Source organism: Sus scrofa, chromosome 7, assembly GCF_054392235.1.
Source record: "Sus scrofa isolate SSC_HxYL_T2T_F1_AM1 chromosome 7, Sscrofa_HxYL_maternal_Yorkshire_Landrace_v2.0, whole genome shotgun sequence".
NCBI lineage: Eukaryota > Metazoa > Chordata > Mammalia > Artiodactyla > Suidae > Sus > Sus scrofa.
Window position 1 is genome coordinate 108,277,211 of NC_139389.1, and position 23,871 is coordinate 108,301,081.

Consider the following 23,871-nt stretch of genomic DNA (forward strand, 5'->3'; position numbering starts at 1 on the left):
TTTAATTCCCACTGCCACTATCCTCGTTGAGTCCCTCCCTCATCCTTTGGCACACAGCAAGTACTCAAAAAAGTAACTTCACAAAGTCAAATACATAAAGCTCTAACAAGTTGTAGCACCCAGCCTGAAACTCAAGTGTTCTAGCCTCCGTCTGGATATCCGAGAACTCGTTACATCCTAATGTACTGAGAGAACCCAGACTCTGGGGAATTCACATTGCAGAAAAAAGTTATACACGTAAGTCTCAATTCTTCTTGCGAGCAGTATGCAATGCAAAACTAGATTCTGCAAGTTCCCTTCTCCAGCAGTGAAGCTTGGAGGTCCTCTTCACTGAGAACTTTGATAAATATTTAAGTGGTGATCTTTTCCTTCTTGCTTGCCTCCGATGGAACTTGTACTGATCTCAGCTGACAGGAAAAACTACCCCGTCCGCTGCAGCAGGGAAGCAGTGACGTCACGGCTAGACTTTAACGATCCGTTTTTTTCGGGCTTCGCAGACCAAGGAGCTCCAAAGGCCGAGAGGGAATGAGTGGGAGGCGGGAGACCCAGTTCCTTCCCTCCCAGAACCAAGTCCTGCGCTACCAGCTTGGCCCTCTCAGGCCAGCGGCCCTCGGGCTAGAACCCCTGGCCAGGCGGCCATCACCGGACTCGGAGGCGAGCGAGTGGGCGTGTGCGTGGGGGGCGGCCAAACTTCCTGTCCCGCGGTCGAGCTGCTTCCGGCGGGAGCCGGAAGACGCTGTGTGTGGACGGAATTCGAGACCGAGTGACGGACGGACGGCTGCCCGGGACAGGAAGGTGAGCTCTAGGGTGGGCCCGACCGCACCCGCTTGGCTGGACGGTTCTCGAGAGGGAGCGCGCCAGTGCCGGCTCCTCGGGAGCTCGGGCCGAGTTCGACCCCGGAGGGGTTTGGGAATCCGCCCCCAGGGGCACCCACCTGGATCTGGCGCTACCGGGAGCGGCCGGTCTGAAGCCCCACAGCTTCAGCTCTTCCTCTCGCGGGTTTTTGGGGCCTACATTTTGGCTCCTTTGCCTGGTTTTGGGGATGGGGGGAACAACACAAACCCGGATAGCTCGAGTCAGCGAGTGGCCGGGGCCGGGGCCGGGGCGGGGGCTCCCGGACAGCCCCCTAAGCGGGGCCTGCCCACGGACCTTAGGCCCCTTCACTAGGCCATTTGTAATAGGTGAATGAGGATGCCAGGGGGACTCTGCCCTGGACGTTTCAGTCCAGATGCACCCTCTTTCTTATGTCCACTTGCTTTCTGTGTCTGGAAGAAGGAAGGCTGCCAATTCCAAGGGGCTGGGCCGCTGGTTTCTTCTTCGCCTGTCATTTCAGGGCAAGGGTGTGGACTGTGAGTGTTTACAGCCTGTATTCATTTAGCAGGTAGAATTTATCCTCTGAAGTTTTTTTCATGGGAAAGAATTCTACTAGTTTATTAAAGTTTATCCCACTTCCGCACGAGGCTCTGAAACGCATTTAGGAACAATTTGAAAGTAAAATATTATTAACTTGGAACTTAAGAATTTTCGCTTTTCTCTCACTTTGGGGACAAGGGTCCGTGCAACATATATTTGCTAAGAGAATAAAAGAAACATTTTGAAATAAAGCCAAAGGCATTTTGTTATTGTTAAGGAGTGAGAAATTCTACTTTGTGTTATCTTTATGTGGAACAAAGTCAACTAACTTGCAGTCAAAGGATTTAGGTTCTAGTTTTTCAAGTTTTGCATCTAAGTGGATGTCTAATTTTTGGCAAGTTACTTAGTCGCTAACTTTGCGCCTTTTTTTCCCCCTCTGTAAATGAAGGGGCCTACCTATTCATTCAGGAGATATTTCCTGAATGCTTAGTTTGTACAAAGCATCTTGCTAAGTTAATGGGAGAAGGATGAATAAATTCTTTGAACCTTAACCATTGAAAAAAAATATTCAGGTAGATAACTAATACCCAAGGCAAAATGAAATAATTGCTAAAGAGAAGTTAAACTATGTGCTGTGAGAACATAGAGGGAAGGAAGTTTTGTTCTGACTGGGGGAAAGGGATCAGTCTTCATGGAGGATGGCATTTGAGTTGGATTTTATTTTATTTTTATTATTTTTTATTATTATTATTATTTTTGTCTTTTTGCCTTTTCTAGGGCCGCTTCCCCCGGCATATGGAGGTTCCCAGGCTAGGAGTCTAATCAGAGCTGCAGCTGCTGGCCCACCCCACAGCCACAGCAGTGCGGGATCTGAGCCGCATCTGCAACCTACACCACAGCTCATGGCAACCTTCCTTGGATAAGGTGATCCTTAACCCACTGAGCAAGGCCAGGGATCAAACCCACAACCTCATGGTTCCTAGTCGGATTCGTTAACCACTGCGCCACGATGGGAACTCCTCGAGTTGGATTTTAAAGCCTGGAAAGGATTTCAAAAGCTCATAACTGGATTGGAGAATTTTATTACTGGAGGGTCTTATTACTGAAGAACTACTATTGAGCACTGAAATAGGTTGGAATGTTCATTTAGTAGCCAATCCATTGTGTACCTGGAGTAAAGGTTCATTGAGAAATATAGTGGATGCCACAACTGGAACAGTATTTGGGGGCTTGTCGTTGAATATTTCAAATGCCATGCTTAGAGACTTGACTTGTTATTCCAAGGCACTTAACTTTGAGTAAGGGGAGTGACATAAGCATTCCTGTGTTTTGGAAAGATTATTCGAGTGTCTGCAAAAAAAGATGGATTGGAAAGAGGGATTTTATGGGCAAGATGGCCAGTTAGAAGCCTTTTTTTTTTTTTTTTTTTTTGTATTTTTTGCTATTTTCTTGGGCCGCTCCCGCAGCATATGGAGGTTCCCAGGCTAGGGGTCTAATCAGAGCTGTAGCCACCGGCCTATACCACAGCCACAGCAACGCCAGATCCGAGCCTCGTCTGCGACCTACACCACAGCTCACGGCAACGCCAGATCCTTAACCCACTGAGCAAGGGCAGGGATCGAACCCGCAACCTCATGGTTCCTAGTCGGATTCTTTAACCACTGAGCCACAACGGGAACTCCGAAGCCTTTTTTTAATGGTATAGTTGAAAGATAATGAAAAACCTAAGCAGAGCATTATGGTAGGAATACATTTGGGGGAATCAGAACCACTGGTTATTTAAATATGGTGGATGAGAGAGATTGTTCAATCCCTGAAATTTGCAGCTGAGTGGGAGGAAAATTAGGGAGTAATTGAAATGGATAAGACAGGAAGAAGAACAGGTTTAGTGGGCAAGATGACAGTCTAGATTTTGGACTTTTTACATGTAAGATGGATATCCACATGGCAATATGTAGCAATAAGTTAAAAATGAAAATTCAGAGTTCAGAAGGGAAGTCAGGAGTAGAGATAAAATTTTGGACATCATTTTCAGTGTCATTCATTCATTATACAATTTCTTATTCCGCGCCTACTAGCTACTTACAGGGAAGCTTGTATAAAAGCCATTTAAGCTCATAGTAAAGACAGTCTTAGAGCTTCATAGTATCAGAGTGACTCGTGAAAACCTAAATTACTTAGAAATTACGTGCAGAACTTTGCCAGGTAATAGGTGATAGGTTCTGGGTGTAGGGAGATATAGTAGTGAACAGATTAGTTCCTGCCCTTGTTTATGGAGCTTAAAATTTAGGGAGTGGCCAGACAAAAAGTAAATACTATATAAAAACAAATAAAAGAATTAGAAATTGTGGTAAGTGACAGTAGGGATAGAAAATAAAGGTGGGTGTTGGGGAACTTTCCTTGGATAAGGTGATCAGGGCAAGTCTTTCTACCTGAGTTGATAGTTATTCAGAGCCCTGAAGAATGAAAAAGAGCTAAACAATGGAAGAGAAAGTATTCCTAGGTAGTAGGAAATGACACATGCAGATCCCTAACATAGGAAAGAGCTTAATGTGTTCAAGGAGCTAAGGGAGGTTCTTCTGTCTGGAGCTTACTGAGCAAGTAAGGGAAAACAATTCTGGAGTGTTTTTGGAGAGGCAGGAATGGATCACATAGGTTCTTACAGGCCAGGATAAGGCGTTTGGATTTTTTTCTAGATGTATTAGGAAGTCATTGGAAGAGTTTCAAGCAAGAGAGTGACATAATAGGATTCACATTTTGAGACGATATTTACTGCTGTGAAGAGAATAGAATGGAAGGAGGCAAAGAGAAAAAGCAGGGAGATCAGTTAGGAGGCAGTAACAGTACTTTAAGGTGAGAGTTGATGGTGGCCTGGAGTAGGGTAGTGGCGGTAGAGTTAGAAGGGGGATTTGTGGAGTTCCCGTCGTGGCGCAGTGGTTAACGAATCCGACTAGGAACCATGAGGTTGCGGGTTCGGTCCCTGCCCTTGCTCAGTGGGTTAAGGATCTGGCGTTGCCCTGAGCTGTGGTGTAGGTTGCAGACGCGGCTCGGATCCCATGTTGCTGTGGCTCTGGCGTAGGCCGGTGGCTACAGCTCCGATTCAACCCCTAGCCTGGGAACCTCCATATGCCGAGGGAGCGGCCCAAGAAATAGCAACAACAACAACAACAAAAAGACAAAAGACAAAAAAAAAATTAAAAAAAAAAAAAAAGAAGGTGGATTTGTGATCTCTTTTGGAGATAGAATCAGTAAGACTCTAGACTGGACTGGATACTGGGAACAAAGGAAAGAAAGTAGTAAAAGTGACTTCTGAATGGGATGAATGGTGGTTCTCCCTTGAGTGGAGGGTTGTGGTAAGAGGGACTGGCAGGGAATGATGGGAAATAGGCTTGGGGAATAGAATTTATTTTGACCATGTTAAATTTGAGCTATCAAGACATAGGTAGAGATGTCAGATAAGCAATTGTATGTACAAGTCTGCAGCTCAGAGGAGATAGCTGAGGTATAGACGAAAAATTGTGGAGACTGTATCATTTAAAGCTGTGAGTTCACACTGGGAAGGGAGTATAGGACAAGAAGAGGGCTTGCAGACTCTCCTGAGGAACATTAATATTTAGTGAGTGAGTGGAGGAGGGGTATAGGAGTTATCAAAGGACACTGGAGGAGTGGCCATTGAGGTAGGACTGAAATAAGGAACATGTATCTATGAAGCAAAAGAGAGTAAGTGAAGTGTTTAAGGAAAGAGGCAGTGCTTCTAAGGGGAAAAAAAAAATCAGTTGTGACTCCAGTTGCAAATGACCAATTAACTTGAGAAGAGTAATTTATAACAAGGATGTGGGCAGCTCACAAGATCAAAAGAAATGCTGAAGGCCCAGGCTTCATAAAGGACAGCAATCTGAGTAGCCCGAGGGGGAGGCTAACTGCATTACTGGAGTCCTACTGCGGTTTTCACCCTTAGTTACTTCTGTTAGAATTCACTTTTCTGAAGAAAAGCATCAGATTTGTTCATACAACAGTTGGTCGAGGTAGAAAAGAATACCTTACTCTACAGTCCTACCAATAGTGTATGCGCTCGGGGAGGGGTAGATCCCCAAACAAAATGTGGATCCTGCCACCCAAACAGCAGGTATGAATGTGGAACAATCGAAAATAGTAGTTCTCCCGTGCAAAGGTCAAGAAAGATGAGAACAGCGAAGTATCCATTAAATTTGGCAGCATGAAGATCATTGGCTTCAAATTTGGCTCTGAGGGATTGTAGAGAAATGGGAAGGTGACTGTGGGAATGGAGCACCCCAGAAGGATCCTGAAAGAGAAGGAAGAAGGCCTAAGATGAATGCTGGTTTCTGAGCTTCATTCTACCTTCATGGTTCTATATTCCAAATTTCTTTCATCAGTACCCCTTATCACTTTATTGTTAGAATTTAATCAACTCTCATACTATTATCATATGCTAGATAGGATATAAAAATTACTTGGTTTTTCTGTTCCTTGCACTACCATTTTGTACCAACACTTTTTTTAGGGGGGGGGTGTTTGTGATTCATTAATATTAGTAGCATTTTTGCTTTCATTTTTTTAAATTACTGAGTATTGTTTGGGTCTCTGTGGTCAGCCATAGGTGAGGTGGAGGGAGCTGAGAAGCAAATTGGCCTACTCTCAGAGACTAGTCCTCTTGGTTGAAATTATGTGTTGTATTTTGATATTTGTGAATAGTGAGCAGTTGGGGGGAGTGCAGTGTTTCTCAATTTCTTCTCTCTTTTTTTTTTTTTTCCAACCTCCTTCCCCCTTTCCCCTCTTTGCAGAACTGGGTCAAGGTCAAGGCACTTTCTACCTCCTCAAGAGGGAAAGAGCAATACTGAAAATTCTGGGCTTTGTATTCTAGAGTGGAATCACATTGCTTTTTAGAGGTTGGCAGAATGACGTTCTGTTTCTTTTGTGACTGCAGAGTATTAAAAGCCCCTGGTCATCTTTCTGTTTGGAATGCACTCCCTTCTGTATGACGGCAGTCAGGACTAAGGCAAGAGACCTGTGTCAGCTCTGTTCCCCTGTTCCTTGCTCAGTTTACTTTGGATTGATTTTTCTTCCCAGTATTTCTCCATTTAGCCTGCATTGGTTTTAGGCAATATCTGCTCTAGGGAAATGGTGTTATCACTAGTTCCTGTCTAGTATATGAGAGTTCTATATTGGGATGTGGAATTAAAGACTGGTTAATTATAAAGACTACTTTGCCTTTCTTTGCTGGTTGGTGCCTAGTGTGTAATGTTTTCCTTTGCAGATTTCAAGGCCCTTGAGTATGGCTTTCAAGTAATGTCAATTTCACCAAGACTTCTATTAATGGTAGTTGCTGGTTGTAATATATATTGATAGTAGGTTTATTATACCTATGGCTTTATACTTTACGGCTGATTCTGTGTTAAACATATATATTTTTTAGACATTAGAAAGTACTTTATAGCGTTTTCCAATCTATGGGACATAACCTGTTAATAGCTTGTGAGATCATTTTAGTGGATTTTGTCATTTAAAAAAATTCATTGGGCCTAAGATTAGTAATATAGGTTAGTATTTTATTGTTTTATGAAAACATTTTATTTGTGTATATCTCTATGTCTGTTTTGTTCTCTGGGTTCTGATGGAAAAATGTATCTTACTCTGAGTTCCAGTCAGAAAAGTTTGAAAACCACTGCTCTATAGAAAATTTGGATTCATTAACAAAAAGCAGAGTTCTTAACTTTCTATAGTATACTAAGCATTCGATGGATTTTGTTGTTTCTTAAGCACTTGTGCAGAACTTTGTTTCTGAAGATTTTATAATTATTTCTATTGACTGATATATAAGTAATCTAAGGGTAGACCTATTTTGCTTCTGTACTTCAGATCAGTTTCCCGGGGCCAGGAAGATGTGAGTTTGCCCTGGTCTCAACCAACCGGTCAGAATTTAAGTTCCTTGGATTTCTTTTTTAACATACCTCAACTTTATTTAAATTGTTCAGCTACTTAGTGTTAATGTTATGATGTTGAGTGTACTGTAGAAAAAGAGTACGGTTTATCAAACTTCAGTTCCCAGGTTTTGTTTATTTGGCCAAAAACATGGTCAAGTAACATGGTCAGGGATGATCCTGATCATTGAGATTGCTATTGTCATATATCTTTTTTGCTGTTTTTAGTTGTCTCATTACTTATTCCCAGAACTTTTTATTTTTTATTTTTTTATGATTTTATTTTTTCATGATTTTATTTTTTTCTGTTATATCTGATTTACAGTGTTCTGTCAATTTTCTGCTGCACAGCAAGGTGACCCAGTCACACAAATGTGTATACATTCTTTTTTCTCACGTTATCATGCTCCATCATAAGTGACCAGACATAATTCCCAGTGCTATACAGCCCAGAACTTTTTAGAAAAGGCTTCTTGTGCTCTTTGCTTTGGTTCATTGCAAAGGTTTGTGTTGCCTGCATTCCTTTTAACCCCTAGGCTCACTATGGGATGATATATTCAATAATAGCAGTGGCAAGGTCAATGGATTTCTAAAAAATGTAGTATATGCTGGGCCAAGGTTGTTTTTTTAAGCAGCCTGATTTGCTTTGATGGCCATAGGAAACCATCCACATGGTAAAATTTAGTTGTTGCCAAGGGTAGGGGGAGAAAAAAATCTGAATAGTACTACTTAGACCAGTCCTTGGGTTTCTTTTTTTTTTTTTTAATTGTAAATGATTTTAATATTTTCCATTATAATTGTTTTACAGTGTTCTGTCAATTTCTACTGAACAGGAGAGTGACCTAGTCACATATAGATATACATTCTTTTTCTCACATTATCCTCCATCATGTTCCATCATAAGTGACTAGATATAGTTCTCTGTGCTATACAGTAGGATCTCATTAAGTTCTTGGGTTTCTGAGAGTTGTTTAGTTATGAACTCTTTATCCAGAGTCAGGATTCTTTTTTGTTGTTGTTATTATGGCGGTACCTGTGGCATATGGAAGTTCCTGGGTGAGGGATCAAATCCTAGCCATAGCTATGAGCTCCAATCTATACCACAGCTGTGGCAATGCTGGACCCTTTAACCCATTGCCCTGCGCCAGGAACAGAACCCACACCTCTGCAGTGACAAGAGCTGTTGCAGTCAGATTCTTTTTTTGTTTTGTTTTGCTTTGCTTTTTTTAGGGCCAAACCTGTGGCATATGGAAGTTACCAGGCTAGGGGTCAAATCGGAGCTTCAGCTGCCAGCCTACGCCACAGGCACAGCAACATGGGATCTGAGCTGTGTGTGCAACCTACACCACAGCTCATAGCAATGCCAGATCCTTAATCCACTGAGCAAGGCCGGGGATCAAACTCACATCCTCATGGATACTAGTAGGGTTTGCAACCCACTGAGCCAGAAAGGGAACTTCCTGCAGTCAGACTCTTAATCCACTGTGCCTAGGTTCCCAGGCTAGGAATCGAATCGGAGCTACAGCTGCTGGCCTACACCACAACCACAGCAACTTGGGGTCTGAGCTGCATCTGTGGCCTACACCACATCTCATGGCAACGCCAGATCCTTAATTGAGGCCAGGGATCAAACCTGAAACCTCATTGTTCCTAGTTGGATTCGATTCTGCTGTGCTACGACGGGAACTCCTCATTATCTCTTTTTTATTTATGGAGTTAAATTGGTAATTTTTCTGTTAAAAGGAAATAAGAATGTAAAGTTTACCTGTCTACCAATTAAAGATACAAAATAAAAATGAAGAAATATTACTGTTTACATTAAAGGACTTTGGGTGATGTAAGCAACTGCTTTGTATTGTATCTCTGGTCTCTTAATTAATAGCATAAGATGAGCCTGGGAGTAAATTTCCTCTGAGACCCGTAATTATCTTGAAAATAGCTTCCCTTTGAGTAAGAGCAGTGCCTCTCACTCTAGTGTCATGTAAATTGTATTTGGAGGAAAAATATTGCATTGGACACCCCCCCAATACTGGCAAATTATTTTTATTATAATTTACTCAAAGTGTACTCAGACATAAAGCTAGGTAGTCCTTATTCCTCCTACATTGAACCACTATAGCTCTTAATCAACTATAAAGTCAAAACAGTAATAGAGGTAGGGTCAGTGGAGTTTTCTTTAATGTATGCTGAAGCAAGATGGTTTTCATAAGCAGTCTGACATATTTTGATTGCCATAGGAACCATTATCAGTATTATGTCAGTTGTTACTTAAAGATATGGATTTATATCTTTATGAGTAAGCATGTAGATGTAAACCATGCCAAAAAACCCCCAAGAAATCCAGGAGTTCCCATTGTGGCTCAGGGGAAATGAATCTGACTGGCATCCATGAGGAGGACGCAGGTTCGATCCCTGGCCTACTCAGTAGGTTAAGGATTTGGTGTTGCTGTGAGCTTTGGTGTAGGTCACAGATAAGGCTCAGATCTGGCGTTGCTGTGGCATAGGCCAGGGGCTACAGCTCTGACTCAACCCCTAGCCTGGGACTTCCATATGCCAAGTATGTGGCCCTTAAAAAGCAAATAGTAATAATAGTAGTAGTAGTAATGATGATATAGGTACTGATTCTTTCCGGAAAATACAGGTGTTAATTTTTTTAAATTATCACAAATGAAAACACTAAAATAAAATGATGTTCTAGACAACCATAAACCCTTGAGAAATGGTGGTCTAGAGGTGGCTCTTAAACTGTAAGAGAGGTAGCAGCTCTCTTCTCTAAATTGTTACTGCAGGAGTTCCCGTCGTGGCGCAGTGGTTAACGAATCCGACTAGGAGCCATGAGGTTGCAGGTTCGGTCCCTGCCCTTGCTCAGTGGGTTAAGGATCTGGCATTGCCGTGAGCTGTGGTGTAGGTTGCAGACACGGCTTGGATCCCGCGTTGCTGTGGCTGTTTCGTGGCTACAGCTCCGATTCGACCCCTAGCCTGGGAACCTCCATATGCCGCGGGAGCGGCCCAAAGAAATGGCAAAAAGACAAAAAAAAAAAAAAAATTGTTACTACAGCTTTGCAGAAATGTCCAAAATCTAGTATATTTGATTTTACCCCCTTGTTTGGTCCACATATTCATATGCTTAAAATTTTTTTCCATTTTTCATTAGTTAAGGATAGCAGAAACGAACCTGTTCGTTTCTAAGAAAACTGATATACAGGACAGTAAATAATTATCTAATTTCTTAAGGATTTTACAATCCTGGAATCCTAAGGATTACATAAAGAAATCCTAAGGGGAAACCCTAAGGATTATCTAAGCAAGTATTTGATAATTTCTTGGCTTCTTGAAATGAGCTGGAATTGGGGAAAAGGAATTCTTAAACCCTGATGATTCCAGATTAAACTTAGATGGATGTAATCACTATTCATGCCAACTTGTTCTGTGGGTGGGACTGCTGGCTCTGCAGCCTAATGGCTAGACCATGTAATCGTACTGAGCCTTGGTTCCTTACTTGGTGAAAAGAAGTGTGGATAAATTACACTGAGCAATTACAGTGCCTGAATAAGAAAAATGTATGTGAAAAGAAAAGTCAGGACTTATGATAACTTTATGTGGTAAACTTAAAATGAGCACTCTCATTTACATCTTGTAAAATTTTTTTATGATGAAAATGAGGATTTCTAGATGCTAACAAGAGAGTGAGGGTTGAAACAGAACAGTAAACATCTATTCACCTACTTTTAAATACTGTTTTTGGTAGAGTAAGTCTGTCTTATTCTAATTTTCCTCTTTACTTTGGTATGTATGGAAAACTGCCATCCTGGGTACATTTTACACTGTATGCTTAATTTGTATATAATAGTGCAGAAATTGTACAAAATAAAGTGGACTCAGTATGCCAAAATCCTGAAAGAAAAGTTAAGCTTTGAGAAAGTAAGAATTTAAATTAAGGGGGGAATCATACAATGAGACACCAACATCAAATGCTTTCACTGGCATGTGGAATCTGAAAAAAAGGACAGAATGAACTTCTTTGCAGAACAGATGCTGACTCACAGACTTTGAAAAAGTTATGGTCTCCAAAGGAAACAGTTTGGGGGGTTGGGGGATGCACTGGGGTTATGGGATGGAAATCCTGTAAAATAAATTAATTAAATAAGTGATAAAATTGGGTTGTGATGATCATTGTACAACTATAAATGTAATAAATTCATTGAGTAATAAAAAATTTTTTAAAATAAGGGGGGAAAATAGCTTCATGAGGGTCTCAAGAGTACTACTTTAGGAAAGACTATTCAAATTTTGACTGACTGTATAACTACCTTTTAGAAAAAATTGGGAAATAAAGTACAATGTCATACCAGCCTACCACCCAATATAGCGACTATCAGGGCTATATGAATTTCCTTTTACCTTTTTCAGTGCATATCTTAACTAGTTAATTTATTTTTTGGCCACATCTGTGGCATGCAGAAGTTCCCAGACCTGGGATTAAACCTGTGCCATAGCAGCAACCTGAGCCCAGATCCTTAACCCATTGAGTTACTAGAGAACTCCTGTCTTCACTAGTTTTAATAAAAGTGAATGTATAATTTTGTATTTTGTTTTTGTAATTTAATGCCATTAGCATTTTTTGTTGTTTTGTTTTCATAACTTTTTAAGTGACAGTGACATAGTCTAGTCAACTGTAACCTAATTATTGAATACATACGGGCATTTATGTTTTTCACAGTTGTTTATTACCATAGATGGTAAGGTGAAATTCTTTGGGCATGTAGCTTTTTCCATATTTAAGACCTTTTCTGGAGTTCCCGTCGTGGCTCAGTGGTTAACAAATCTGACTAGGAACTATGAGGTTGTGGGTTCGATCCCTGGCCTTGCTCAGTGGGTTAAGGATCTGGCATTGCTGTGAGCTGTGGTGTAGGTCGCAGATGCAGCTCGGTCCGAGTTGCTGTGGCTCTGGTGTAGGCTGTGAGGCTGCAGCTCTGATTAGACCCCTAGCCTGGGAACCTCCATATGCCGCAGGAGCGGCCCTAGAAAAGACAAAAAACGAAACAAACCAAAAAAAAAACCTTTTCTTAGAATAGATTGTTAAAAGTAGAAATTCTACATCAAAGTACAACATTTTATAGGTTTTGATACCTGTTGAGCTTGTTCTGTTTTATTTTATTTTTGTTTTTGTTTTTTTTTTTTTAGGACCGCACCTGTGGCATATGGAGGTTCCCAGGCTAGGGGTCAAATTGGAGCTATAGCCGCTGGCCTACACCACAGCAACAGCAACGCGGGATCCAAGCCACATCTGCAACCTACCCTACAGCTCACGGCAATGCTGGATCCTTGACCTGCTGAGCGAGGCCAGGAACTGAACCCTCAACCTTATGGTTCCTAGTCGGATTCATTTCTGCTGTGCCACGACGGGAACTCCTTTTTTTTCCTTTTTTAGGGTTGCACCTGTGGCATATGGACATTCCCAGATGCCAACCTATGCCACAGCTACAGCAACGCTAGATCTGAGCTGTGTGTTGACCTCTACCACAGTCACAGTCACGCAACACCGAATTCTCAACCCATTGAGTGAGGCCAGGGACCGAACCTCCATCTTCAAGGATACTAGTTGGGTTCGTTATCTCTGAGCCTTGATGGGAACTCCCTAATTAAATTCTTAACCCACTGAGCCACAATGGGAACTCTGGGCTTGTTCCATTTTAAACAAGTGTTTGGACTGAATTCTTTATTTGCTTGCTTGTGATTTTTGCATATGTGAAGAAGTAGCTTTGTTATTTAGATACATTTTCCTACTGCTCTTAATTCTCTCTTCTTTCCTTGTTTAGGCTAAATTGATTACCACCCAGCACAGTACCTTACAGGAAAAGCATAGCACTTCCTAGAGGAATATGAGCATAACAAGAAGGTGCCACTGACTCTGAATTAAATTTTTAACCTGTCCCCTGAACAGCTATAGGATTTGGAAGCTGAATCAATGTTATCAGATGAGTTAGAATCCAAACCAGAGGTAAGGCAACTGGTTTCCTTTTCTTTTGGTGGGCTATATTCCAAAGTTTGTTCTTAGTTCAGAGTCAGCAAACTTTTTCTGTAATGAGCCAGGTAGTAAATATTTTAGGTTTTGTGGGCCGTATGGTTTTGGTTGTAACTACTAGTTTATTATTTTTCTATTACTAAGTACCTAGAGATTTAAAAATTAGGTTTTTACCTTTTGAGACGCTTTATGTGTATATATATATACATATATACATATATGTATATATGTATATATATATATATTTTTAGGGCTGCAGCCACGGCACCCAGGCTAGGGGTCGAATCAGAGCTGTAGCCACCAGCTTACACAACAGCCACAGCAATGCCAGATCTGAGCTGCATCTTCGACCTACATCACACCTTGCCACAACGCCAGATCCTTAACCCACTGAGTGAGGCCAGGGACCAAACCCACAACCTCATGGTTCCTAGTCATATTCATTTTCGCTGCACCATGACGGGAACTCCTTATATATGTTTTTTAAATAAGTGTAAATTATTATGCATTTAGGTAACTACATAATGACTAAGTTTTACTTTATGTATATGACATATACATGTATACATGTATAAATATTTACTACCACAGACCATTTTAAAAAATTAATTTTGTATGTATATAAAAGTATTTTCTTTCTAAATGTGATTGGGGATTTAAAAATTTTTAATTTTTATTCATTTTTCTCATTTTAATTTTAAAACATCTGTGTTACTTAGTGGAAAGATCACTGTTTTTTTTTTTTTTTTTTGGCTTTTGGCTTTTGGCTTATAAGGGCTGTAACCACAGCATATGGAGGTTCCCAGGCTGGGGGTCCAGTCAAAGCTACAGCTGCTGGCCACAGCCACAGCCATAGCACCGCCAGATCTGAGCTGCGTCTTTGAGCTTCACCACAGCTCATGGCAACGCCAGATCCTTAACCCACTGAGCAAGGCCAGGGATCAAACCCGCAACCTCATGATTCCTAGTCGGATTCCTTTCCGATGAGCCACAAAGGGAACTCCAAATCGCTGAATTTGGAATCATGTTATTGAAGTTTGAAGACTGACAGTGTGCCTAACTAGTGATATGTCCTTGGACTAGTCATTAGTGTCTTCAACTTGGTTCCTTATCTTTAAAATACATGTTCATTTTCACTGAGTTATAGTAAGGATTTTTTTTTTTTTTTTTTTGGCCGAATCCATTGCATGTGGTAGTTCCTAGGCCAGGGATCAAACCTATGCTGCTGCAGTGACATTGCTAAACCCTTAACCCACAGAGCCACCAGGAAACTCCTATAGTGAGGATTGAAAGAGCCAGTGTATAGAAAAGTGCTTTGTAAAATTTATCAGTACAATGCAGTTGAATTTTGTAATAGCCACCTTTTTTTTTTTTTTTTTGCCTGTGTCTTGATGTGGGATGTGAGTTCCTAGACCAGGGATGGAATCTGGGCTGCAGCATTGAAAGCACTAGGTCCTAACCACTGGACCACTAGAGAACTCTCTGTAATAGCCAATATTTTAAAATAAATTTTTTTTATCACTTCTTTTTTATGGAAGATGATAGAAGTTAATTATGTAATTCTGTTTTTATCTGGAACAGAACACTTGATAAAAATAGTTTAAAATATTATTTTATAGTTAATCTAGTTTTTTCTATGACTAAGGCTGAAACTAGTGAGCCGTCAAGACTTAATTACATCATTGCCTTTTGGTAAATTCAGAGATTTGGGTCCATTCCTAATAACCAGTATTATTTGTTGTCTCTGTACCACCACCCCCTCCTCTTTCCCCTCCAGCTCCTGGTACAGTTTGTTCAGAATACATCCATCCCTTTGGGTCAGGGGCTGGTGGAATCAGAAGCTAAGGACATTACTTGCCTGTCCCTCCTTCCAGTGACTGAGGCCTCAGAATGCAGTCGGCTAATATTACCAGGTAAAAATTAAGATCTCTTGTTTGTCTTAAGAGATAAGACAAACAAGTCGTAAGAGCTTAGCCTACTGTGGTATTGGTGGAATAAGATAACTGACTTTATAACTAACTAGTAGAACCTATAAAAATTAGGAATCATGGAGGAAAAAAACCATGGGAGTCATAAGTAAATTGATAGTTTAGTCATAGGAATGGATATGAACACCTGTAGAGCATGAGAGTGAGAAGAAAAGGAGGCCAAGGCAGAACTGCATGGAATTCCTTATTCAAGATACAGAGTGAGGCAGGAGAACCTGTGAGGCAGGGAAGCAAGAAAGGCTAGAGCAATAGGAGGAATACTGGCATGGAGTGCAGGCATGGAACCCAAAGGAATAGTCAGTGTGATAAATGCTCCTAAGAGATGCAGTGAGATAGGGGCTATCCCAGTGAAATAGGGTTGTTGAGGTTGTCATTGACCTAGGCAGGACCTATTCCTTGGACAGTGAGTGGAAAGCCAAGCTGCAGTGGGGGAGGTATCAGTGTGAGATAACATAGTTGAGGAAGTAACTGTACTTTCTAAAGCCTCTCTTGCTGTGGGAAGGAAAAAGGAGGACATAAATTAGATGAAAGTGCTCTTTTTAAAGATCTGATCTATTATTATACTAAGAGTAAGGAGCCTGTTAGAGAAGTTGCAAAGAGGAAGAGTGGCTAATTGGTAAGGAAGCTCCAGGAGAAGTAGGAGGAAGTAGAATGCTGAGCATGGGTAGTGAGATTAGCTTTGGATGGGAAGAAGGAGATCCTATCACTTGACTGTTACTTTTGGATGAAACAAATTCTTTATTTTCTGGAATTGGGAATATTAATGTTAAATCAGACAAGGGTCACCTGTTGGTGACAACTTATTTGTTATAAAGTCTTCTAGTTACTATCCTCTAGTGGTTGTCTTTTTTCTTTGATTTTTGTAGTGATTTAAGGGCAGCTGTAGTCAACCAACCAGTGTTGATTTAAGTTTTCTCTCTCTAGTTCCTAACTTTCCCACATCTTGCACCTCTCAGCTCCCATTTTTCTGCTGGTATGTTGGGAGTCTTTCCAAGTCCTTTTTTTTTTTTTTTTTTTTTTTTTGTCTTTTGTTGTTGTTGTTGTTGCTATTTCTTGGGCCGCTCCTGCAGCATATGGAGGTTCCCAGGCTAGGGGTTGAATCGGAGCTGTAGCCACCGGCCTACACCAGAGCCACAGCAACGCGGGATCCGGGCCGCGTCTGCAACCTACACCACAGCTCATGGCAACGCTGGATCGTTAGCCCACTGAGCAAGGCCAGGGATCGAACCTGCAACCTCATGGTTCCTAGTCGGATTCGTTAACCACTGCGCCACGACGGGAACTCCCAAGTCCTTTTGGATATTCAGTATGTGAAAATTTTGATATGCTAGTAAGTTTTGATCTTCATTAACCTTTTTTTCTTGAATTTTTCTCTCCCAATTTTATTTATTGAATAAATATTTTAACAATAATTAAAGAAGTGAAAATAGGAACAAAAGCATCCCTCTTCTTTTCTATATTTATCTTCTTTTTGTTTTGGGATTTTTTTGTTTGTTTGTTGTTTGCTTTTTAGCACCACACTTGAGGCATGTGGAAGTTCCCGGGCTAGGGGTTGAATCAGAGCTGCAGTTGCAAGCCTGTGCCACAGCCACAGTAATGTGGGATCTGAGCTGCGTCTGCGACCTACACTACAGCTCACTGCAACACCTGATCCTTAATCCACTAAGCGAGGCTAGGGATTGAACCCCCATACTCATGGATACTAGTCTGTTTTGTAACCCACTGAGCCACCGTGGGAACTCCCTACCTTCTTTTAGTTTTAATTTTTATTTGAAATATTTTAGGTAATCAGTTACAAATAATAGTAAATGAAAACTGATGGGAGTTCCCGTCGTGGCGCAGTGGTTAACGAATCCGACTAGGAACCATGAGGTTGCGGGTTCGATCCCTGCCCTTGCTCAGTGGGTTAACGATCCGGCGTTGCCGTGAGCTGTGGTGTAGGTTGCAGACGCGGCTCGGATCCCGCGTTGCTGTGGCTCTGGCGTAGGCCGGTGGCTACAGCTCTGATTCAACCCCTAGCCTGGGAACCTCCATATGCCGCGGGAGCGGCCCAAGAAATAGCAACAATAACAACAACAACAACAACAACAACAACAAAAAGACAAAAGACAAAAAAAAAAAACAAAAAAAAACTGATGTACTCTCCTCCTAGCTCATGAAACATAATATTACAAACACAAACATATCTACCTTCCTAATCTCATTATTTTCCCTCCTAAGTATGTGTGGATCATTCCATGCATGGCCTACATGTTTTCTTTTCAGTTGGGATATATGTTTGATACAGAAAAGTACAAAATTATATGGGTATACATTTTGAAGAATTACTATGAGACACCTAACCACCATGAAGAGGTAGAACATTGCCAGTTTCTGGCCCTCCATGAATTCCTCCCTGTTAAAGACAACCTCTGTTCTTTCATAGGTCTCCACTGTCTTCAGCTTTTTTTACAATTACTTCTTTGTTTTCCAAGTTTAACCACCCAGTCTAAGTAGTGAAGGGTTTGTTTTATTTTGTTTTGTTTTTTAGGGCCGCACCCAAGGCATATGAAAGTTCCCAGGGGTAGGGGTCGAATTGGAGCCATAGCTGCCGGCCTACATCACAGCCACAGCAACCAGATATGAGCCACATCTGTGACCTACACCACAACTCATGGCAATGTCAGATCCTTAACTCACTGAGCAGGGCCAGGGATTGAACCTGTGTCCTCATGTATACTAGTTGGGTTTGTTACCCTTGAGCCACAATGGGAGCTTGTGAACTTTACTAAGAATTGTTTTGTGGGGGTAAAATCTATATAACATAAAATCGACCATCTTAACAAGTTAAATTTTTTACCATTTACCAAGTAATTTACCATTTAACCAGTTCTGTGGCATTAAATACATTCACATTGTTATACAATTTATTAGGATTTGGATGGCACTACTGTCCCTAGGCTTCCACTTTATTCCTAGAACCTTACCTGTTATCTCCTTAAAAGAAGAAAAAAATGTAACCAGTTTTTTCTTTTTCCTTTGGGTGTGCCCGTGGCATGCAGAAGTTCCTGGGCTATGGATCAAGCCCAAGCCACAGTAGTGACACAGTGTCAGATCCTTAACCACCAGGGCACCAGGGAGCTCCTAACCTGTCTTTTATAAAGATGAATGAAAATGTTGAAAACTTTGGATGCTTCAGCAGTATACTGCCATTCCTCCTTATATTGCAGCTAAAACCTTTGGAAATTCATCCCCTCCCCTAGAATGAAGTTCTAAAAGCAAGAATTCTGAATTATTTCTTTACATCTAGTGTAAACCTAGAACTATAATGAAATATATTGTTGATTCTATACAATTTCAGTTATTTCCCAGGCTGTGAATTTTTTCCCCCAGTGACACATCAAAACTGTTACATACATGTTATAAAAATTAAAGAGAAACAGTGAGATCCTGCTGTGTAGCACTGAGAACTATGTCTAAATACAATGCAGCATGACAATGGGAGAAAAAAATATGTATATGTACATATACATATGTATATATGTATGTGTAACTGGGTCCTCATGCTGTATAATGGAAAAAAAAAGTGTGTTGGGGGAAATAACAATTAAAAAAATAAATAAAGTTAAAAATTAAAGAGAGGCATCCTTTCCTAAGAATAATAGTTTAAAATTTAGATCCTATTCTTGAGTTAGCATTTATTGTATAACTATATTTTTCAAGGGAAAAAGCACTGATTTGGGGCCTCAAAATGACAAAGGTTGAGAGTTCACATTGTGGCTCAGTGATAACAAACCTGACTAGTATCCATGAGGACGCAGGTTTGATCCCTGGCCTCTAGCAGTGGGTTAAGGATCTTGTGTTGCCACAAGCTGTGGTGTAGGTTACAGATGTGGCTCAGATCTGGTATAGCTATAGCAATGGCATAGGCCCCAGCTACAGCTCCAATTCAACCCCTAGCCTGGGAACTTCCATATACCACAGGTTTGGTCCTAAAAAACAAAAACAACCCCCCCCCCCAAAAGCGATCAAGCTCTAAATTTGGTCGTCGGAGGAGTCTGTTCCTCCCATTTTAGTTGACTCCCTTTAGAGCTTTAGTTGGCTTTAACTCTCTGTTCTTTTCTGGGGTAAATTTTGTATTTGTAAAATTAAAATGAGGGTGTTAGATACTAAGGGTCAGGTGCTCTGTATCAGAATGGTAAATTCCTTGGAGATAGGTGCACATAAAACTGTGGTATTTTCTTTTTGCTAGATGATACTCCAAATCATACTAACCCCAAAGAGGTCCCTTCCTCGGCTGTGTTGAGAAGCCTTCAGGTGAATGTGGGCCCAGACGGAGAAGAGACGAGGGCTCAGACTGTACAGAAGTCTCCAGAGTTTTTGTCCACTCCAGAGTCTCCTAGCTTGTTGCAAGATCTACAACCAAGTGATAGCACTTCTTTTATTCTTCTTAACCTAACAAGAGCAGGTATTCTTTATCCTTTTCTGACCTACCTCATGCTTAAGGACAGAACTGGGGGGAATAGTTAACTTAGTCATGCTTAATATGGAAAGAAACTGTCAATATAGTTTGATGATCAATTGAATGTGTAGAGGGAGAGGCAGACTGGGATGACTCAAAAAGTTCTTGTTTGGGGAATTAGGTGTTGTTGTTCACTAAGATAGTGGACAGAGGGGAGGGAGGATGGGTTCCAGTTTATGCCTGATGATGTTGAGATTTCACAGGGACATTTAGGAGGAAGTGTCCTTCAGACAGTTAGAAACAGGAATTTAGCGTTCTAGGGAGGTCTGGTGTGAAATAAGTAGTTTTAGTGCTTATCAGCATTCAGGAAAGGTATGAAACAAAAAGCATGGATTCTTTGATTCACGAGTTGTCTGCAGCATCAGTAAAAAAGAAGGCAAATCTGAGCCCCTGAAAAAAAAATTAGGAGGGTAGCAGAAGAACGGAAGAAACAATTAGGGAGATCAAGAAAAGAGAACAAGAGTGGTTTGGGCGAAGCCAAGGGAGGAAATGTTTTAGAGTAAAAGGTACTAAATCAGGAGTTCCCATCATGGCTCAGATGAAACGAATCTGAGTAGCATCCATGAGGATGCAGGTTCCATCCCTGACCTTGCTCGGTGGGTTAAGGATCCAGCATTGCCATGAACTGCGGCTTGGATCCCGAGTTGCTGTGGATGTGGTATAGGTAGGCGGCTAGAGCTCCAATTTGACCCCTAGCTTGGGAACCTCCATATGCTGTGGGTGAGGTCCTAAAAAGACAAAAAAGAAAAATAAAGGTACTAAATCATGCCAAATACCACAGATTGGGCCAGTGAAATGAGGACTGGGAAGTGTATGTCTGGGAGTTTAGCAAGAGCAGTTATTTTTGTGGCAGTAGAGATGGAGCCCACGGTTAAAGAGATGGGGAGTGGATGGCAGGTGACAGAGTAGATACACAAATTAGAAGTTAAAAAACATTCTTTGAAGGAACAGGTGAGGAGGTTATATTCATAGACTTGGGATTTTCTATTTTATTATTTTTAGGGCCACACCTCAGGCATCTGGAAGCTCCTAGGCTAGGGGTCAAATTGGAGCTGCAGCTGCCGTCTACACCACAGCCAGGTCTGCGACCTACAGTGCAGCTCACAGCAACACTGGATCCTTAACCCACTGAGCAAAGCCAGGGATTGAACCCACGTCCTCATGGATACTAGTTGGGTTTGCTACCACTGCGCCACTGTGGGAACTCCTGGATTTTCTCTTCTTTTAAAGTAAAGATGAGAAAGACTTGAGCTTGGACAAATTTAAAGGCCGAAAGGGGGCGTTCCCAGTGGCTCGGTGGAAATGAACCAAACTAATATTCATGAGGATGTGGATTAAAGATCTGGCGTTGCTCTGAACTACAGTATAGGGCACAGACGTGGCTCAGATCCTGAGTTGCTGTGGCTGTGGTGTAGGCTGGCAGCTAGCTCTGATTGGAACCCTAGCCTGGGAACTTCATATGCTGCAGGTACAACCCAAAGAACAAAAAAAATAAATAAATTTTAAAAAGGCTGAAAGGGAAGCTGTAAAGTGCCCACTAGGGAAGAATGGGTTAAAGATGAGAGAGGAGATAACTTAAGAATAGGATTGGGATCCTGTAGGTGAGGGTTAGCCTGGTTGCTAGGAAAGAGGGCTTTGCCTCTGAAACAGGAGGAGGTAAGATAAAGACCAGCCTGTCAGCCTGGGGTGGAAAGGTGATAACCTAATTTTACATGAGAACAGCTGTTTGAGGTGAGAGGTTAGTCTGGAATAGCTGATTTGGGACACAGAGAGTTTCTGAGCCAATGTCGATCAAAGGATTACTTGATGGCTAACTTTCACATATCCTTTTGTTTATTCCAGGTCTGGGCTCTTCAGCCGAACACTTAGTATTTGTACAAGATGAGGCAGAGGATTCAGGGAATGATTTCCTGTCCAGTGAGAGCACGGACAGTAGCATTCCGTGGTTCCTCCGGGTTCAGGAGTTGGCCCATGACAGTTTGATTGCTGCTACTCGTGCACAACTGGCAAAGAATGCCAAAACTAGCAGCAATGGTGAGACCCCTGTGACATTTTCCTTTCCAGTATTCTGTGCAGAGATTTTGGTAATATAATGGCTATATTTTTCAGTTGGATATAATCTGAATTACTTTATTGGTGAGAGCAGAAGGCTAGAAATGTGTAAGTTGTTTGTCTTATTTTCTATAAAATAATGCAGCCATGCCAAATTCATATGCAGAATCAACTAAACTAGCATTCTCAATTGTCAGCTTTAAATAATACCAAGCCAGGAGTTCCAGTTGTGGTGCAGTGGAAACAAATCGGACTAGGAACCATGAGGTTTCGGGTTCGATCCCTGACCTCGCTCACTGGGTTAAGGATCTGGTGTTGCCATGAGCTGGGTGTAGGTCTCAGATGCCACTCAGATCTGATGTGCCAGCTACAGCTGGCAACTGTAGCTCTGATTGGACCCCTAGCCTGGGAACTTCCATATGCTGCAGGTACAGCCCTAAAAAGCAGGTACATACATACATACACAAACAAACAAACAAATCAAGCCAGAGTTCCTGTTGTGGCTCAGTGGTTAACAAACCTGACTAGTATCCATGAGGACATGGCTTCCATCCCTGGCCTCGCTCAGTGGGTTAAGGAGCCAGCATTGCCATGATCTGTGAATAGCTCCCAGACACGGCTCGAATCTGGCATTGCTGTGGCTGTGGTATAGGCAGGCAGCTGGAGCTCTGATTCGACCCCTAGCCTGGGAACCTCAATATGTCGTGGGTGCAGCCCTAAAAAAAGATAAAAGACAAAAAAAATAAAAATAAAAAAAAAATACCAAGCCCTTTTAAAGGAAAAAAATTTCCTAGATCTTGGTGTTGTCTTGAATTGTTTGTATTGTAATGTTCCTTATACAAGTAGCTTTTACACCATTATGAAATCAAAAGTTTTATCAATTAATAGAAATACAACTACAAAACTAATGAAAATAAAATTAAGTCAGTGGGGCAGATGATGATGTGTGCTAAAATTAAATTACCAATCATGGCTATTCAACAGTTAGCAGCTACCATGGTGCTGCTTTTCTTGTGGTGGAGGGTCGGGGGGGAAGTTGGAGGGTGGGACCGTTTCATCAGAAGACCTCTGAATATCCAAATAGGGTATGGTATGGTTTCTTTTGAGTCCAGCATGCCTGTGCTACTTACTCTGTGCCACTTTTTCTCCATCCAGTAATTTTCAAAGTGTGGTCCCTGGATCATCAGCATCACCAGTAATTTAGAAATGCAAATTCTCAGGCCTCATCTAACTGAATCAGAAACTTGGAAGTTCTTAGTAAGCCCTCTTTGTGGTTATGGTGCATGTTAAAGCTTGAGGACCATGGCTTTATTCAAACCAACTCCTAAACCACTGCAAAACCCTTGCTTATGTAGCATGCCCTAATACTTTTTTAGATCTGTCTCTGTATTTTCTTATTAACTTGTGACAAGGTAATACAACAACAGATTGTTGAGGTAAGGTACACGCTATCATTACCACAAACGTATTATCACTTCCATCTCAGTTGCAGTGTAGAAATATTTTAATTCTGTATGTGATGCTGTATACTAGGAGTCAACAAAGGGCCAAATAACCACCTGTTTTGTAAATGAGGTTTTATTGGAACACAGACATGCCCATTACAAATTGTCCCTGGCTACTGCTTTGGCAAAGTTGAGTAGTCGTGACAGAGACCATATGACTCTCAAAGCCAAAAATATCTGCTGTCGTGCCCTTTACAGAAAAAGTTTACTGACCCCTGCTCTATCCAGTACTTTCACTGGAAATTTTTTCCCAAATGCAAAGACCTTTGCCACATAACTATAGGATCTTTAAAGTGTTTACAGTATTATTCAACATGTACAGTATGAGGTATTGAATTTCTCTGTCCTTCTCTCTTTTTTTTTTTTTTTTTTTTTTGTCTTTTTGCCATTTCTTGGGCTGCTCCTGCGGCATATGGAGGTTCCCAGGCTAGGGGTCTAATCGGAGCTGTAGCCACCGGCCTACGCCAGAGCCACAGCAACGCGTGATCCGAGCCGCGTCTGCAACCTA

General features: G+C 41.5%; 1 protein-coding gene across 4 annotated transcripts in view; it reads left to right on the forward strand.

Moving 5' to 3' along the window:
- The first annotated feature begins 740 nt into the window (after window positions 1–740).
- ZNF410 (zinc finger protein 410) overlaps window positions 741–23,871 on the forward strand; it is a 45,736-nt gene continuing 22,605 nt past the window's right edge. For all 4 annotated transcript variants that reach the window (XR_014811116.1, XR_014811117.1, XM_003128661.5 and 1 more), the window contains exons 1-5: window positions 741–795; window positions 13,112–13,293; window positions 15,095–15,230; window positions 19,537–19,752; window positions 21,649–21,840. Coding sequence is in view for 2 of the 4 variants with exons in the window: in XM_003128661.5 (XP_003128709.1) it covers window positions 13,261–13,293; window positions 15,095–15,230; window positions 19,537–19,752; window positions 21,649–21,840 (577 nt within the window). In the remaining 2 variants the exon portion in view is untranslated. The remainder of the gene's footprint in view (window positions 796–13,111; window positions 13,294–15,094; window positions 15,231–19,536; window positions 19,753–21,648; window positions 21,841–23,871) is intronic.